General features: G+C 37.1%; 1 protein-coding gene across 1 annotated transcript; it reads right to left on the minus strand.

The window, feature by feature from the left end:
• Positions 1-694: 694 nt before the first annotated feature.
• VCAM1 (vascular cell adhesion molecule 1) lies at positions 695-20,005 on the minus strand. The gene is made up of 9 exons (XM_054474791.2): positions 19,500-20,005; positions 18,673-18,948; positions 16,100-16,420; positions 14,522-14,788; positions 10,354-10,629; positions 8,208-8,528; positions 7,043-7,309; positions 4,960-5,226; positions 695-1,613 (listed from the first exon to the last, which is right to left on the minus strand). Exons 1-9 carry the CDS (start codon positions 19,561-19,563, stop codon positions 1,453-1,455), a joined length of 2,220 nt encoding a protein of 739 aa, XP_054330766.1. The 5' UTR covers positions 19,564-20,005; the 3' UTR covers positions 695-1,452.
• Between the last annotated feature and the right edge of the window lie 51 nt (positions 20,006-20,056).

Here is a 20,056-nt window from a genome sequence, read left to right on the forward strand (position 1 = left end):
TAACACAGTGAAACCCCGTCTCTACTAAAAATACAAAAAAATTAGCCGGGCGTGGTGGCGGGCGCCTGTAGTCCCAGCTACTCGGGAGACTGAGGCAGGAGAATGGCATGAACCTGGGAGGCGGAGCTTGCAGCGAGCCGAGATGAGAGATGGCGCCACTGCACTCCAGCCTGGGCTACAGAGCGAGACTCTGTCTCAAAAAAAAAAAAAAAAAAAAAAAAAAAACTCCAAAGGAAGCATGGAAATGATCAATGTATGATTCACGATATTTATGGGTTACTGCTCAGTGAGGGAAGAGTGTTGCCATCATTATGTGGTATAGAAAAGGCTCTGAAGAATAGTTATACTATCTCTTGCTCTTAATGTTCTGTACACAGGTGTTCATTTGTTGCCCATTAACATGTGCATGTTCATCTGCATTAAATCTTTTCGTGTATATTTTTCTAAATTAAAAAATTGCAGATTCCAAGGACCAAAAACTAGACATTTCTATTCAGTATCTTAGTCTGGCACCAAGAAATCTACATTTTTATCAAGTTCCTACAGTAATTTTAATAATAGTAGTCTGAGGGTCATATTTTGAGTATCTGTATTATTTCCATAGTTTGAGTATTTTACTCTTATAACTTGGCATTTCAGAAAGAGCTACAATGTGACTAAAGGAGGCAGTTTATAATAAATAAACATACAACCATTCCAATTCCAGAAATTATCACTTTACTATACAAAAAAACCTAAACATTCACAAAAGAAAATAAGAAGAAGTTGCATTTTTAGGCCACACTGGGAAAGTTGCACAGGAGTCTGATGAACAGACTTCGTGAAACAGCTTCGTACCATGCCAGTACTATACAGAGAAACCCAGCCAACCATTATACCATAGGTTGAGGTATTTAGTACCTGAAAGTCAACCCAGTGCTCTCTTGGCTTATTATTTGTCTATAAAAATATAAAACCCGGCATCTTTACAAAACCTGAAATTATTGTCAATAAACTTTATAGGAATAAAATTTTGTTAAAGGGAATAAAATAGAAGATGACAAAGGTCAGCTGTCAGCAAATATTAATGTGAAATTTTCCCAATATGCATTAAATTATAATAGTCCAAGCAATACTAGTTATTTTAACAATCTAAATATAGAGCATTGCTATTTTAAGCAATCTTGCTATGGCATAATTTTATTTTACATATATACAAATTATGTTATTGTATATACAGATCAAGGAACTCCTCCAGTTCTCTCATCTTGATGGCAGTTACTGTTTTTCAGGCAGCAAGTTTTACTTTGACTTCTTGTTCACAGCAAGGGACATAGATGGGCATTTCTTTCCAAGTTCAATACATTCAGGGAAGTCTGCCTCTCAGCTCACTGTTTTTCTCATGGAATGATGAGCAGTATCAAGGACTTACACAGATAAATAGTGTCTCCAGTTGAACATATCAAGCATTAGCTACACTTTTGATTTCTGTGCTTCTACAAGACTATATGAACCCTTCATGTTGGCTTTTCTTGCAAAGTAAATTATCATTCCAATGGCAGGTATTATTAAGGACGATGCAAAATAGAGCACGAGAAGCTCAGGAGAAAAATAGTCTTTGTTGTTTTCTCTTCCTGGAAAATAACAAAATGGATGCAATTAATGTCTAGTACAAAAAGATAGCATTTAATAACAACAGTTACATGTTTTATTATAACAGTACAACTAGTTCTCCAAAGAGAAGGGAATCAAAGCAGTGATAAGGACCATCAGGAACCAAGATGCATGTTTCTCTGAATTATCCAAATAATCAGTTGGTGGTTGCTACGGTCATGATGGATCTAAAGATGATAGTTGTTGGCTTCCACAAACTTGGATTCAAATAGATTCAGGTTCAATTGTAAAATGGAAGGGAGGGTACACGTCTTTAGGGCTCTTTTAACAAGAACAGGAATTGGAGAGAGGCACTTGCTTTGGGAAATAAAAATATCTACTAAAGAACTGGGACTCTGATGACCATGAATTGAAATGACTAACCAGTTCTCTAAGAAAATCCTTATAATATTCAGAGTGGGACCATTATAGCTAAATGCCACAAATAAGATTGTAAGAGAAAAAAAAATCTTGCCAATGGCTTTTTCAGAGATATATAGAAGTTTCTATGTTTTTATGTCAGAAATAGGGCATATTAATATGTTTTTCCTCTTCAGCATTTATATCATCTTTCGATAAACTGGAGTTCTTTGGACAGTATTACGTTACAGCTTAAATGTTTCTTAGAAGCATTCTCCGATCTACATCTCCCTCATTCTAAATTAAGAACCTCAATATATTCTCAAAACCCACTCGTTTTCCCTTCAAAACCCTTATTACAGCTTTTAATTAAACATTTATCCATATAATTACTTATTAAGTTTAGTTTCCTCCCCTAAGCTATAAATTACATCAAGACATGTATATCTATTTTCTTTTTAGTCCATCACTGAACAGCCAGCACCTGACTCACTGCTTGGCCTAGTTGGCACCAAAAAAAACCATTTTTTAAACACTAATAACATTTTTTTCTCTCTACATTTTGCTTTTGCCATTTAGTTGTAAATGGAGTACAGTAGGTAACAGCATACAAAAATTTTAAAATTAGTATTCTTTCTAATCTGCTAAAAAATCATCTGACAGCTGCTATACCGCTTAACATCTTAACTTTATAAGAACATCTGAAGAAGATAGTGTGTCATTTGCTGAAGACTCACTTCTGTGTATACTTTGCACAGCATCATGTGACCACACAAGTATTAAGTTTCACCAAGTGGCATATACATTGTCTCAGTCCTGGCAGAAACTAGAGATCTGACTTTGGTGATTACTACATTCTTTCCAGAGCTTTCTAATCACTAGAGGTCAACCAAGTAAAAAGAATCACGAGCATCAGATGACGTGAAGTCATTTTTTCAAATTATTGAAGAAAAACAGTTCACCCTAAGCATAATGATAATTGCCTCACTTTTTTACTTTCCCTTGCTAGAGCTGAGCTAGTCAAAGTATAAGGGTAATATTTGAATGGGATGTCCATCAACATGATTATGGATAGGCATCAATATTGATGACATGCTGAGAAACAGAAATACTATTTCTATTTCTTTTCTTTCCTTCTTTTCAATGTAATATATATTATCTTTTGCCTTTCAGTCTTCCCCGCAGGCATCGGCAGAAAAATACAAATTTGCTGCCAAGGTAGTTGCCAGGGCAACCTTCAAATACAATTTTCTATTTGTTGTATAAACACTGAATATCTTTAAAAAATCCTGATGATTTCTATTAATGGAATACGTTCAAGCTAAGACAAAATGAAACAAATAAAAAATCCAGCCAAATGCAAAAGAAATCTAGTTCAAAATACCCAGAAAAATGTCCATTTTTTGGTCTTCATTAAAATTTAGCTAGTTTAAACTATATTCAGTTTGGGGGCATGAGTTTCTAGCTGAGTACTTAATATTCTTTGATTGTTCATTTAAATAATGAGTAAAAAGTAGCAATTGTGTAAGTGGCTAATTTGATAAAAGCAATTAGAAAATAAAGCAATGTGTGTGAGACAGAATTAAAAAGTAGAGAAGCAGGTTTGATGTGTCTTTAAAAGACCACAATTAATTAACAAAAGAATTACAGAAATGTTAGGGGACCAATTTCCCAGGGCTAGGCTTAATTAAAGGTGGCCCAGAGGCATGAAGGATTAAAGTAAATAGGGATGAATAAATTCAACTTACTCATAACTGAGATTGCAATCTGTCCAGAATCATCCCCAACCTCGTTGGAAGCACTGATTACACATACGCCTGAACCATTTTGAGTGACACGATACAAAGTAAATGTTCCCTTCTTTGAACACATAGTAACTTCATTGGCTAGATCAACTCTTTTCAGGATAATCACTGCAGGTGGATGACTAGAAGTTTTATATATAATCATGATGTTTTCCCCTTTAACATTTCTAGATGGATGTGTAACTATATAGCTATTGTCATGTTTTGAGGAGGTACTGTGAAGATGGAAAACATACATACGGTAAGGCTTGCCATTTTGAGAAATTTGGGTAGACGAACAAAAATTTTACCTGTTTCTGATGTAGATTCAAATTTTCTCTGCATTGACAAGTGATTGCTCACTCCAACAGCCAAGTGCCAGACCTCTTAAGACTTGGCATTTGTTTGCAGTCCTGTTTGCACTCCACCGCCAAGTATGGCCTCCATTACACAATAGCAGCTAATTGGTGTGCAAGGGGTGTGATACTGATCAGCCAAGGCTGATGTATTTTGCTTACACCAGTAAGATCAGCAGATCCTACCTACTGTGCATTCACAAGAGGGCTTAGGAGATTAAGGGGCCCCTGAAGTTTCTCCAATGAGGATACTGCTCCTCTCTTTCTCTGTCCACCAGAATAGAGTAGGATGGCAAGTGGGTTGGAATTTTAATGAGGCTTTTCGATAGTCTAGAGATTTTTTTATGTTGTTCAGGATCAAGTTTACTATTCCCAATCATTATCCTGAAAAGAGTCAATCCAGAAAATTGCAGTTACTCCATGTTCAGAAAATAGTGTTTCCTTCTGGTAGAAAGGAATAGGGTCTGGATAGAACCCTTCTTTTTCAATGTGCCAATCCTACTCCTTTAGTTTCCTTATAACCTCCAGGGAAAAGGTTTGAAAATATGGTTAAACATTTAGCAACTGCAAGACCTCAGAGATAAATGATAAATTGTAAACTGAAAAAGGCAAGCAGGAATTCCTCAGTCACAAATGATTAATGTCAACTTCCTGGCTAAACTTTATAGGATAAAGCAGCTGTGCTTGATTTCTCCAAGAACCATTAAGAAATAAACCACAGCTCCATTTTGCCAACTCATTCATCAAATATTGGAAACTCTTAGTAATCCTTGGAACCTCTGAACTATTACCAAGAAAACAAAAACAAAAACTCAAAACAAACTCACCTTGAACATCAAGTGTTAAACTTCTTAATTGTGAGCCAACTTTGTTTTTAGATTCACATTCATATACTCCCGCATCCTTCAACTGGGCCTTTCGGATGGTATAGGCGCCATCTATAGATTTTAGTACTGTGTCTCCTGTCTCTGCTTTTTTCTTCAGGATTATCCATGTTTCTGGAACATTTCCACATGTACAAGAGATGATGACAGTGTCTCCTTCTTTGACACTCTCAGAAGGAAAAGCTGTAAGTTTTATGTCTTTTGGAGTAACTGTAAAGAGAATTTAAAAGGCATCTCTGATTGAGTGAAATATAAACCAATTCCATATTAAGTTAGTGACATCAACAACAGCTTCCATGGAGCTATTTGTGTTTAGTGTTTGCATTAAATGTTAAGAAGGGCAAGTAAAGAAGTCAAGCATTGCTGGATTGTTGGAAATGATCATGTTTTAACTAAGATAATACATGGCTTATGCTTCTTTCATGTTCCTTAATATAATTATTTACCCAGCCTAGCACAAAGAATAGGTGTTTGATATGGTTTGGCTCTGTGTCCCCATCCAGGTCTCAACTTGAATTGTAATCCTCAGGTTTTGAGGGAGGAACCTGGTGAGAGGTGACTGGATCATGGGGGCTGTTTCCCCCATGCTGTTCTCATGATAGTGAATGAGTTTTTATGAGAACTTTTGGTTTCAAAGTGTGGCACTTCCTCACTCTCTCTTGCCTGCCATCACGTTAAGGTGTGCCTTGCTTCCCTTTCTCCTCTGCCATGATTGCACATTTTGTGAGGTCTTCCCAGCCATGTGGAACTGTATTAAACCTCTTTTATAAATTACCAATCTCAAGTAATATCTTTATAGCAGTGTGAAAATTGACAAATACAGTGTTTAATAAAGAGCTATAGAATTCAGATGTGAAATAGAAACTTAATTTTTTGTAATACTGTTTTGCAAAAATTTCCTTGAAGTACAAAGGCCTTTACAGGTTTCTGAGTTTTGAGTTGGATCCTTCAATCAAGAAGTTAAGCTGTACAGATGTGGCTTTTTCACTATCCTTAATACTACCGCCATTTATTAAGTTCCAAGCACTGAGCTAAGTACTTGACATATAACATCTCTATTAATGCAACAACCGCTGGAGGCAGGTACCATATCACCAATTTTTAATCCCTATTAAGGTCTTCTATTTTGTAAGTTGATTTGAAATTCTTTCCCCATCCAAGGTCATGACAACCATCCAAAAGGTTTTTTTGTTTGTTTGTTTGTCTGTTTTTTAAGGATGTGTATTGCCTTTCCAATATTCTTCTTCTAAAATACAAATCTTATTGAGTTGAGATAACAAGAAAGTCACTAATATCTTAGTGGGAATAATGCCAACAGGTAAGAGAGGAAATGACAGCCCTGGCAAAGAAAAGAACCCTGATACCCAAAAGGGACGGGATGGAGGAAATCCACATTGATCACTTGATGATTTTGCTCATAACCCCGTATGGCTTCAACCTGCGAACTAGGAATTGTTCTCAATCTTGGGTCTCCATCCTAAAGAGAAGAGGCCTAGATCTGTTGACTTAATCTACTTTAGTGGTTCCATGCTCTCAGGCTGATGTACCAGAGGACAGAGTCACAGCTACTCATAATCTCAGAATTTGCAAAAGACTTAAGTGCCAGCTTAGGCTTCTAAACAAATACTACTGGCCGTCTTGTGAGATTGCCACTCAGAGTTCAATTCAGCCAGATATGGTGGCTTTAATTCTACATAATTCCAAATGCAGATATTCTTCTTCCTATTCTTATTTCAATACCATAACCATTGCCTCATAAGTGTAACTGGAACTTCTGACACAGGTCCTGAAGGCTTGCATTTCACTTGAATTTAAAAGAATCTCAGGATAAGAAACTTGTAACAATTCATGAGAAAGGACAATTTCGGGAGATTTCTCCATACGTTGGAAACATCATAAACTCTTCAAAACCCTCAACACACTTTTATAATAAAAATTTTGTTTTCAAAGAAGACTTTACTCATAATCAGTAACATAACCAAAAACATTACTAGCAAGGATAACTCATTACTCACACTCTGCTCACCTTGGATAATTAATTCTACTTCCTTTCTGCTTCTTCCAGCCTGGTTAATTCCTTCACATAAATAAACCCCAGAATCTTCCATTTTTGTAGAAATTAAGGTGAGAGTTGCATTCTCAGAAAGAGGTTGTAGCTCCCCGTTAGGGAGCTGCCTGCTCCACAGGATTTTCGGAGCAGGAAAGCCTTGGCTCAAGCATGTCATATTCACAGAACTGCCTTCCTCCAGGATGGAGGAAGGGCTGACCAAGACGGTTGTATCTCTGGGGGCAACTGAAAAGGCAGAGACGCTTGTTAGCTTGACCTGTTATGCCCTGAGTTCCAAAGAGTTTTAATAATGTTGCAAAACTGGGCTATGGATTCAGCAGACTCAAACAGTTTATAAACCTTGACAATTTACCACAAGAGGTTTTGGTCCTCATTTACTTTAGCTGATACCAAATGATAGAGTAGAACGTGGACACGTCATGGTGTTTTCTAATGGAAGTAAGTTCAGCATACATTTCCTTGCAACCAAAGAATGACAAGGGTCAATGATAGTGTGTACTGCCATTTATGGTAGAGTCAACATGACTATGAATTATTTGAATCTCCTTCTGTGAAAATATGTGGTCTATTTTTCCACCCTTGAATCTCTAGGCTGGCCTCATGACTCACTTTGACCAATAGAAGGTGGAAGAAGAAGTAACACTGTAGGACTTCCAAACCCAGGCCTTCAAGAGGCTGCTTTCATTTACACCTTCTTGAAACACTGAGCTCTGGCGAGTAAATCTAGGCTACTGTTCCTCAGGGTGACACCACATAAAGAAAGAGAGGCCAAGTCATCCCAGATATGGCTCCAGACATGTGGGTGAAGTCATCTGAGACCAGCCAGCCCTGCTAACCTTACTGATAATGCACGAGTGAGCTCAGCCAATACCATATTGAACAGAATAACTGCCTAGCTGGCCCCTTCCTAAATTGCCTACTCAAAGCATCATAAGCCAGTAAATAGTTACTATTTTAAGTTTAGGGAGGGTGATTTGTTACAATCATCATTGTTTTGAAATTTCTTTTCAGTAATGTTTTTTCTCCACAGAGGTTTTAACGATTAACCTTATGTTAACTATTGCCTGGCAAACACAATAAAGAGACAGGTATTAAACTGTAGATACCTCACATATGTACTTACCATTGACATAAAGTGTTTGTGTACTCTGCCTTTGTTTGGGTTCGAATTCCATGTCATCAATATGTAACTTAGCCTGACAAACAAGAGCTTTTCCAGTATCTTCAATAGTAGGGATGAAGGTCATTTCCAAACTTTTGTTCTCTAGAGATTTCATATCCGTATCCTCCAAAAACTCTATATTCTTCAGAATAGTCTCCCCCTTAAGTAATTCAATCTCCAACCGGTCAAGGGGGTACACACTAGGAACCTTGCAGCTTACAGTGACAGAGCTCCCATTCACGAGGTCACCACTCATCTCGATTTCTGGATCTCTAGGGAATGCTGCAAATCGCAAGCAAAAACGATTTTTATTCTTGATATTCAAGGAAAAATTGAGCTAAGCTTTATTAAATGTAAAGGCCTAAAAATGACAGCTTTAAGTCAACTGGGATAGAATGACTGTCAATATATAAGTAATGACAGTATTTATAAATGACATATTTATGATATTATATATGAATAATGTTAGAAACAAAAACTACTTAGTATATCCAGTCATTGAGTAACAAATTTTCATTTTTTTTTCTTCTTGATATGCAATCTTGCTGTGTGCCATGGCTTGATCTTTTCTAAGTACACATCAGTTTCCACCACCTTATTTAGTAAGTATATATTTCACGTTTTAAAACTTGCTATGTTATGTTGAATACTTACTGTAAACTAATCCCCTAATATACATTATCTCAGTCTTCAAAGCAGCTATGTAAAATGGGTATTACTTATTTTACAGCCAGGAATACTGAAACATATAGAGGCTAAGAGACTTTCTTCACACATTATACCTAGTAAGTCACTGAGACGGGCTGCAAATCCATATTTCTCTGACCTCAGAGCCCAGCTTTGGTTTTACAGAGCTGTGCAGCCTCTCAGTATCAAATAAGACAAACAAGGAAGCTCTCAACTTAGTTTAAATTTTAATGACCAAATTTAGGCAGCAAGTTTTAAATATTTCTCAGATAATACTTGTAATTAAGAAAAGAACTGCCTTAACTGTATTCTTTATAATACAGTACAAATCAATAAAATGAGACTAAAATAGCTATCAAGGGCAAGAATAGTGCTTAAACATTTTTTTTCCTTAACCAAAATGTTGTTAAAGTGATACATGCTCAAATATTTCTATGTTGCAATAAGACTACACTGCTGGTTCTCATTTCTGCTGGGAATGTGCCTATCTCAGCAGATCATGGACTCTGGGTAATATGACAATGCAAATAAAATTCATCTTTCTTTGGAGAGACCCAAATCCCTTTACAGGCATACTATAACTCATTCTGAACAAAATCCTGAAGGGTAACACAAGTTTGGGCAGGGTTTCTGGTAGAAAATCTCTACAATATGTTCTCTTGAGTTCTACTGAATAAAACAAGGCAGAGTGACCCCCTCAGAAAAAAATAACTTTATGGTCACTTTGCATATTTTGTTCTTCATTCAATATGGACTGAGGAACTCCAGCAATGTCAAGTTCATAGAGATTTGAGGTTGCAAAGAATGTTTATTTATTTTTTTTAATGTTTATTAAGAGAGAAAGTGTAGTATATGTAGGTGGCATAAATCAACATTAAGATCTAGCGCTGCTTCCTGATTCTGCTTTTCACCTGAGCCACTGCCACTGACCATCCCCATCTCCAATCTAATTTCTTATCTTTAATTTTGGCTTCCTTCTGCTTCCTATTCCCTTATTTTTTTCCCATCCTGCAGACAGCTCTTCAAATGTGCCTTTAAAACAGTGCCTTAAAACAGTTTAAAACTACTCATTCCCAACTGGAGTAGCTGAACAGTAGTCACCTCCACCCAGTCCTCTGAATGGGCACTGACCCCATTGCACTCACCTCCAGCATGGAGTGTGTTCAAGTGCATGATGAGAGAGTACTGACAAGGCATAAACCAAGGACTGTGGGTGCTGTGTACATATGTAATATATACTTAAGATTTAGGCTAATTATGTTGCATCAAACCATTCTGATTCAGATTTAGGAACAAAATTCACAATGCTAAAATTCCTTTTCTAAACATAAGGATCTCATTGCACTGCACAGACTTGCATTCTTTTTCTTCCAATAGAACTGAAAAAAAAAAACAGTAAACAATATTGAAAACCACTTACAGTAGAGCTCCACCTGGATTCCCTTTTCCAGTTTCTTATGTCCACAAGTCACTGTGCACAGATAAGAGTGTTCGTTCTCAAAACTCACAGGGCTCAGGGTCAGCGTGGAATTGGTCCCCTCACTCCTCACCTTCCCGCTCAGAGGGCTGTCTATCTGGGTTCTCCAGGAGAATGATGGGGACTCACAGCCTATGACACTACATGTCAACATGACTGAGTCCCCAATCCGAGCAGCAATCCGGGGTCCAGGGGAGATCTCAACAATAAATGGTTTCTCTGGGACAGAGGTGGAAAACAAGATGAAAAGAACATAAGATTATTTTCTTCTTTCATCACATTCTGACATATGATCTTTATCTCCTTTCAGCTAATATCTTTATCTCCTTTCAGCTAATATCTATGCGAAGAAGAAATTACTCTTTTCCACCTTGGGACCATCAGAAATGAGACCACATCTTTTAAGAATGAAACCATGGTAGTTTGTCGATTCATTCATTTAACAAATTGAATAGATAAAAATTTGTCAAGAGAGGTTGCTATCTCTTCACAGCAATAACAGAGTATCTGCTCAACTGTAGTTTATCAAATCACTGTAAGAGTGGACAATCACTTAAATAATTTAAGTGGTTCTTGTGTGTCAAGCACTATCGAAATTACTATATATATATATATACTCATTTAATCCTCACAACAATTTTGACAATAGTACTATTCTTTCTTCTTTGCCTTCTCTTTCTGCTTCTGCTCTTTCTCTTCCTCCTTTTCCCCCTCCTTTTTCTTCTTGAGGAAATTTAGGCTCAGAAATGCTAAATAACTTTGCCCAGTTTGCAAGTAGCAAAATTAGGACTTGATGCCAGGTGGGTCTGATTCAAGATCCCAGCTTTTCAGTTGCTACAACAACTAAATCAAGTCATCCTCATATGGAGATAAAATGATCTAAAAGAGGTACTGGAAAAAGCTACAAAAAATGTCTTCTAATTAGATATAATACCCACAGTGGACAAGCATTTAGAGCTTCTGTTCCAATAATACAGTTATACCATTGAAAGTCACATAGCATCACCCTGAAATCAAAGTCAAAATCTGAGAATTAAAATGATACATAAGTCACCTCCAAAATTTGCCTGATGCAATACAAAAATACTTTACAATTAATTCAGCGTCTGAAAGCTGAGATGTGAGGGCAAACTCCTAAGACTCAAATATCCAGGAATGCTCTTTGGCCATCAGTGCTATCCCTGCTGGGTGCATGGGCTTCTTTTGGATGACTGCTATTTAGGGAGAAAGGGAACACCATATCTTGGCTCTGTTTCCCTGAAAAAACTGGGAGTGTTTGGGCAACTCTTAAAGCAACAGATGAGACCCCCCATAAAAATCTCTGAAATCTTACTTGTAAATTACAGGCTTGAGGTAAAAGCAAGAAATCTTAATATATAAATAATCCAAACATATTATATTTTGCATGGTTCTCATCTGTGCCATAAGTTATTTTTCTCAATAGGTTTGACTAATTGTGACATCTTAGTATTTTCTGAAGAAGATTCTCCTCAAATTACCTCAATAAACCGATATGCTATTAGATTTTGAAAGAGAGCTCATTCACAAAAACGACCAGAGCTTCTGAATTTCTTATATGCTAGTGTGAGAATGAGGAACTTTAAAAAACAGATCCACTGCCTGTCTGTGAACATTTCTCAAGTCATTCTTTACAGTGGCCACATGTATTGCCATGTGAACTTGGAACCATTGGAGGAGTAACTCTTTTAGGTAGCTGAAAGTTTCTCTGAAAGTACTTTCAGTACTTTAGGCCAGTAGTATCCCATGTGATGCAAAGTGCAAAACAACCCTTCCCAGCCCCAAAATACATGCCCTTTGTACATCGAAATAGGATACAGTTTATTATGGAGTGGCATTATTCCAGGGTGAAAGACTAGCTTTACACACTTTTATTAGTATAACATCTTTCCTGGTCACTTGAGAATGCTAACCTAACATCCAACTGAGATAATCTACTTATGGTGAGTTTGATTTTTTATTTTAATCATCCAAGTTTAAATACCATATTTTCACATTTTAAAAATTTGTGTTGAGCTGGGTGTAGTGGCACGTGCCTATAATCCCAGCTACTCAGGCAGCTAGAGTGGGAAGATCACTTGAGCCCAGGAGTTTGACTTCAGCCTGGGCAACATAGCAAGATCTCATTTCCTAAAACAAACAAACAAAAGACTATGCTGCCCATGTTTATAATCTATTCATTAATTCAGCAAACATTTACTGAACATTTATTATGTGTTAGGTACTGTGCTAAGAATCCAAACATTCACACACACACACACACACACACACACACAGAATTCCTGATTTTAGGGAGTTTACAAATTTTTAAAAAATTAAATAGAAACAGGAGGTCTCACTATGTTGCCGAGGCTGGTCTTGGACTCCTGGCATCAAGCAATCCTTCCACCTAAGCCTCCCAAAGTGCTGGGATTATAGGCTTGAGCCATCGTGCCCAGAGCAGGAATTTACAGTTTAGTGGAAAGACACATTTAAAAAGATATACTATTTTGGCTCTTACTAAGGAATATTTTAGTTACCTATTTATATGCCTGTCCTTCCTTCCTAGTTTGTATGCTCCCCTAGGGAAGTTGTCATATCTTTTTCACATCTGTACCCCCAGTACCAAGTACAATTCTTGGATTATTGGACAAGGGCTCTTAATATGCGTTGAACTGAACAGAATTGCATACATGACTATAAGGAGTGTTGAGTGTACATGAAGGAAGAATATGTAGTTTGGTCTGACACAGTCTGGAACTGGGAGGCTGACATGAGCTTTGTATTGGAGAATGGCTAAGATTTTGCCAGATGAAGGAAGAAGAAAGGCCATTTCAGGCAGAAGGAACAGCATAAGCAGAGGCACTGAGTCATCAACAAAGCTGCAAAGGTAGTTTCTGACCAGACCATAAAGAGTTCTGTGTGACAGTTTTAAGAAATGTGACGGAAGTTATAGAAAATGAGCACCTTTTTGTTTAAGGTAATAAACCCTGGGAGCAGTGCATAAGATTGATTATATTTAGGGACAGAATGTTAGCAGGGAGACTATTTAAAGATAATTAGCCATAAAATATGTGAAATATTATTCAGCCTTAAAAAACAAAAGAGGAAATTCTGTCATTTGCAACAAAAGGGAGGAACCCAGTATCATTCTACATTGTATACCTATACCACACATCACATTGTAATCTATAAATGTATACAATCATGATTTATCAATTAAAAATATTTTTAAAAAGAAATAATAAAGACAATTAGCTATAAAATTAAAAAGGCAACGGGGTTTTCATTAAAATGAACCTGCATTAAAATCATAGTAAATGCAACTAAAGAGCTATTTAGCCCCAGGAAAAGTATGAACTATGCTGAGCCTGGGTTTTTAATAGTGTTGTGGTAAAGATTAATGAGATAAAATGTATAAAGCAGAATACAGAATTCCTGGGAAATATTAGGTGTACAATCAATAGGTGGTGTCATTATTAATCTCTGGGAGATTCCACTCTCTCATCTGTAAAATGAATACAAAATACTTACTTTTAGTTATTTCTTGAGGATGGCGTATGGAAAGTGCCAGAAACATACCTGGTGTTTAGCGAATGCTGTTATGTAAGAATATCTTGCAGGAGCCCAAGTGAGAGATGATAAACTAAGGCAATGGCAAGTGGGGTGAAGAAGAGGTCATATTCTGGGGAGCATTTTGAGGTAGAACTGACAGGATTTAACAGCATGGAATTGGAACATGAATTTGGGAGTAATCAACATATTGTAGTCCAAGTCTTGGGAATCTAGCATGAGAACAGAAGAGGACCCAGGGGTGTAAACTTGAAAATACCAATATCCGAGGGGCAGGAGGAAGAGAGAAAGTGAGGGAATGAAGCAGAGAAAAAGTGATATGAGATGAAAAAGAATCAGAAAAGCAGAGCCACGGAAACTCTGGGAGGGAAGACTTCCAAGAAGTACTAGTAAGATAAACATATATTTGTGCTAAAGGATATGGCAATCAGATAGGTCATCAGTGAAACTAAGGGAAGCAATTTCAGCATTGAAGCTGTGTGACTATTGCTCAAATCCCACTGACAGCACCTTTATCATTCCTTTTTCACATTCTACTCACCTTGAACAATTAATTCCACCTCTTTTCTGTTTTTCCCAACCAAATTAACTCCTTCACACACATAAATTCCAGAATCTTCCATCCTCATAGCAATTAAGGTGAGAGTTGCATTCCCAGAAAGGTGCTGTAGATTCCCATTATCTAATTTCTTACTCCAGAAAATCTCTGGAGGTGGTAGACCCTCACTGGAACAAGTCATGGTCACAGAGCTACCTTCTTGCAACTTTGTGGATGGATTCACAGAAATAACTGTATTCTTGGGTGATACTGAAAAGGCAAAAAATAATATTAGCAGTTGCTAAGCATCATCCCAGTGCAACAGAGGTAATGTATTTCTCTTAGACAGTATTTATGTGCTTCCACCAATTTGATGAAATTACTCTGCCAAATTAGTATAAAGAACTGCTGAATCATTCAAAATAATCTATCCAGTTTCTGACTAAACTGATCAAGTTTAATTGACATCTCATATTTTTCAGATGGTTATAGATACTCAGAAATTAAGAAGAACCATGTGGCTTAACCTTCCACTTAAGGGTAGGAGTCCCATTTAAGCATTCTTGCCAAGTGCCCATTCAAGTCAGCTTCAACATTTACTGAGAGAATCAACCCACTGCTTTCCAAAAGAGTCAATTTTATTTTTGGACAGCTCTACATATTAGCACATTTCTCCCTATTGAGCTGAAATCTTCTCTCTATACTATTTTAAACATATTGGCCATAATTCAGCCCTGTGCTGTTACAGAATAAGGTAAATCACTCTTTCATATAACTGTCTTTCAAATGCTTAATTAGAGCTCTCTTTTCCAGCCAGGTTTTGTATTCTCTTCAGGAAAATATCCTCTATCTTGACTATTCTTCTCAAAATATTGTTAAAAGCCTTCCCAGCTCATTCTCTTTCAGCTAAACATGCCGTAGCTGGCAATACTCCCTTTAAATGTGGTGCCCAGTGCAGAACATAGCATTTTAGTCTAGAACAGAGCACAGTGAGCCCACTCCTACACAACGCTGGGACTACAAGACTCCCACAAATCCCCTGGCAGTATCAGGGAGATTGGAGGCAATCAAACTCCGTCATTTTTCCCCTGTCCAATGCACATATGTATGTATGTGCATATGCATACACACACACACACACACATACACACAGAGAATAAATGATCACCTTGTCAAGTTTCTGTACCTGTGCAACCAATAGTTCAAGGCATACTATAAGAGTTTACAAAACAATATTAAAGTGTTTTATCATTTGAGCCTATTTCCCACTACCCAATCAGGTGGTATTACTATTCCCCTTTTATACACTGGGAAATAGAGAAATTAAGTAACCCAAACTCACACAGTTAATAGAGCCAGAAATTAAGCTCAAGCCTTCTCAGTCCAAATCCAGTGTTCTTTTCACTGAATTATACTATTGGTAAACATTATGTTCTGAATGAATACAGATGGAATACAAACTATATACAAGTTTTGTTTTGTTTTGTTTTGTTTTGTTTTTACTTTTCTGCTAAGTTTATTGCTATACACAACCAAGGTGGGATTCCCACAAAGACTGGAACTCATCGCACAAGTACTTACTGTAGACTTGCAATTCTTTTACAGCCTGCCTTTCTGTGGGCACAGAATCCATTTCATCAATACGTAATTTAGCTCGGCAAACAAGAACTTTTCCAATATCCTCAATGACAGGAGTAAAGGTTACTTCCAAACTCTTGGTTTCCAGGGACTTCCTGTCTGCATCCTCCAGAAATTCCTGACTCTTCATGAGATGATCTCCTTTCAGTAAGTCTATCTCCAGCCTGTCAAATGGGTATACATCAGCAACCGAACACTTGACTGTGATCGGCTTCCCAGCCTCCAGAGGGCCACTCAAATGAATCTCTGGATCCTTAGGAAAAGCTGAAAAGGCCAAACAAATACATGGATGGGCTTTTTGCTCATGTGATATAAGGTCTCTTACAGCTTTAACACAATACAAATCAAGTCTAGTGTTTTTGTTAATACAGTCTTAATACAACAGAATTGTTTAAATAGCCTTTCATGATTTGGGGTGAGTTCAAGGCACAAGAATTGGAAGCAAACATTTTTTACAACATTATTCAATTCTGATCTTATATATATTGAGTTGCATGTTATTACAGTAAAAGAAAGAAGAAAAAATAATGTTTATATTGAACTTTACATGTGGCTGTCACTGTGCTATAGATTTAACATGAATGATTTCATTTCATCCTCACAATAACTCTAGGAGATAGAGATCACATTTCACAGAAAAGAAGACTTGGACTTAGTACATTTACATAACTTGTCTAAGGTCACACACCTAGTAAATGGTAAAGCTGGGATTTAAACTCAGGATTTCTATTACTCTGTTTTGCTACTACAGATTTACATTATGTTACATCACATTTTCTTATTATGGTCAGGGCAGATATATTTCCATTTTACAGATAATGACTGTAAGGCTTGGAATGTCATTGCAAAGAATAGTTATTGTCAAGATATTCTAAGAAATGAAAAGACCAACTTTAAGTAATTAGCTTCTGAAAATGGTGCCTCTGACAGGAATTCATCCACCAGAAAGATACATTTGTGCAATCTTTACGTTCTGGAACACATATTTGCCTCCTGAAATGCCTAACTCACTATCCCAACAAGTGTTCCATTGAAGCTTCTAGTACAAGGAAATACACTACTTCACGTGGCCATTGCCCCCTTGGCAAGAGTTACCTTTTTCATTACGCATTATCATGAAGTAATATATTGGTGGATTCAAAACTCTGTGTAGCAAAAAGAATACAAAGGTCTCAACTCTAACCACTATTACAATCAAATGTGGAAAGGAGACAGAACTGTTATACATAATCAGAAACAGACCAGACACTCTTGGAGAAAAACCTCAGGCAAGATAATTAAAACCAGAAGCGTCTTCATTTCTCTTTCCTAAATCTTCAACTATTTGGTACTAGTGGGCAAAAGACAAAGGAGCTGGAAATTCTTTGCTATGTGAAGAAACATGGTATTTTTCATTTTTCCAGCAATAATTTCTGTCCCTCATATTCTGTAAGAAATGTTCCTCTAATCCACACAATTTGATGTCAGGTAACATAAGAACTTGCTACTTTTCCCTGTATTTACATAAGGGAAGCTTTCAAGGAGCTCGGGAGGCTGCACAGACATAAACTATGCACGTACAACCAGCATAATTGAAAGCAGCCGGCCAAGCACAGTTCCTTGGGAAGCTTGAGCAACACATGCGGCTTGTTGCAGAATCAATTAAGGTTACTGGGAAAAGTTGGGCTCTGGTACAATAGAACGGAACCAAAGTAATTATAATCAAATGAGGTCTTCATGAAGACATGACCATAAATGGGTTCAGTTTTTTAGAAAGAGAGGCCAACAGTAACAAAAGGCAAATGATTTATGTCTGGTTAGTTTTTTACTCCTTTTGCTAACTTTGTTTGCTGAATGGAGAATGGAGTGGGATGCATTTTGGCAGGCTGGTAAACTAGGGACATCCACTCACTTTCATGAGGCAAATCTAATTCATTATATAAATATCTTTGAGGTTGAGCGGTTGAGCACCAAGGCTTCATGGCACCAAAAAAACAAAAAACAAAAAAAATCCTAAATGTGTCAACACCAAAGTCAAATGAGTGAAACGTTTGCAGATATTAACAATTATGTCTAAGGAGAACACTTTTATACTAATACCTATTACTAATTATAGATCTACTTAATGTTTAAACTAATTTTAAGCATCAAATTGCATAAGAATAAATGAATAGAAAATCCCTGAAGGATGGAATTCATAAATCAATCAGACACATAAGCAAGTAAATACGTAAGGATGTAATCAAATGGAAATATTTTTTAATAAAACAAAAAGAACCTTAGAAATGATCATTTTACAGCTAAGGAAACCAGAGGTCACTGTGTTTGTGGCAGAGGTAGAAATAGAAGCCAAGATTTGGATTCCTGCTCTCTCTCATGTTGGCCTTAGCTGTCCCTAGCTTTCCTGATATTGTATGTTCTTTTGCCAAGAATCTGTACATGAATAACCATTTTAAAACTTTTTTTAAAATATCATTTTTAAAAAGTGATTTTAAAGTAAAATTGAGAGAAAAACAAAGATTTTCTAAAGCACTCACAGTAGATCTCCACCTGGATTCCTTTTTCCAATTTCCTAGATTTACAAGTTGCTGTGCACAGGTAAGAGTGTTCGTTCCCAAAACTAACAGGATTCATTGTCAGCGTAGACGTGGTCCCCTCATTCGTCACCTTCCCATTCAGTGGACTATCTATCTGGGTTCTCCAAGAGAAAAATGGGGACTCACAGCCTGTGGTGCTGCAAGTCAATGAGACGGAGTCACCAATCTGAGCAAGATACCTAGATTCTGGGGTGGTCTCGATTTTAAAAGCTTGAGCTGCAAAAGCAAAAAAAGACAGAAGCAAATTTACCACTAGTTTGTCTAGTATTCTCCTCCTTCTTCTCTGTATAACGTCTAAAATATGATCAGACTGATCTCTTTCCTAAGCTGCTTCAAACTAACTGCAAGGTAGCCAAAAAGCACCGAAGTCACTGCCAAAAAAGTTTATGGAATCATCTTCACTAAAGAGAATTCTCAGTTCCAACCTTGATGCCCATTTATCAAAGCTGTTTTGTTATTTGCTAAGTTTGACCTCATTGTCAAGTATACGAAACTAAGGAGACAGACCAACTGGAGACAGAATCCAAATTACTCAATTGCCTTTGGAAAAAATGATCCCAAAAACATCAATTTTCAGCTCTAACTATGACAGTACAATGGTATATAGCAAAACTCAATTGCATATTAAAAGTTAGGCTAAATTAACTTTTCCTACTGTTTAAAATCCTAGTGTCTTTACTTCACTACTATCGCAAAACTGACTGAAGCCAAAACCAGGGCTAAAATTTAATGCTAACATTTGAAACAGATGAAGGAAAATAACTTACAAGCTGCAAACATTATCCAAAGTATATTTGAGGCTCCAAAGATCACGATCATCTTCCCAGGCATTTTAAGTTGCTGTTGTGATGAGAAAATAGTGGTTCCAAAACCCTTATTTGTGTCCCACCTGTATGTGCCTGGGAGGGTATTCAGCTCCTGAAGCCAGTGAGGCCCGATGCCGCGGAGTGAAATAGAAAGTCTGTGCTTTATAAAGGGTCTTGTTGCAGAGGCGGAGGGAAATCCCTTCAAGGGGAAACCCAGGGCAGAGCCAGGGAAAAAAGTTTAACACCCAGCCAAGTTCCACTATTAACCCCTTCAGTTGCTCTCACTGCTGAAGCTCCTTTCTCTGTCCTGGCAAAAGAAGACACTTCCAAGACTATAAAATACAGGCTTTTCCTCATCTTCGACTCCAAAAGGCTATCTTTACTGGAAGATAAAGGACAATGCTGATTGCAGAATGAAGCTTTCTGAATCCAATGTGGGTTAAGGGGGTGGGGAGAGGAAAAAAGGAAACAGAGTAGTAAATTCTACTCTGGTTTTCGAACTGGATAAATAACGACTA

The sequence above is a fragment of the Pongo pygmaeus genome, chromosome 1 (genome assembly GCF_028885625.2).
Source record: "Pongo pygmaeus isolate AG05252 chromosome 1, NHGRI_mPonPyg2-v2.0_pri, whole genome shotgun sequence".
Classification (NCBI taxonomy): domain Eukaryota; kingdom Metazoa; phylum Chordata; class Mammalia; order Primates; family Hominidae; genus Pongo; species Pongo pygmaeus.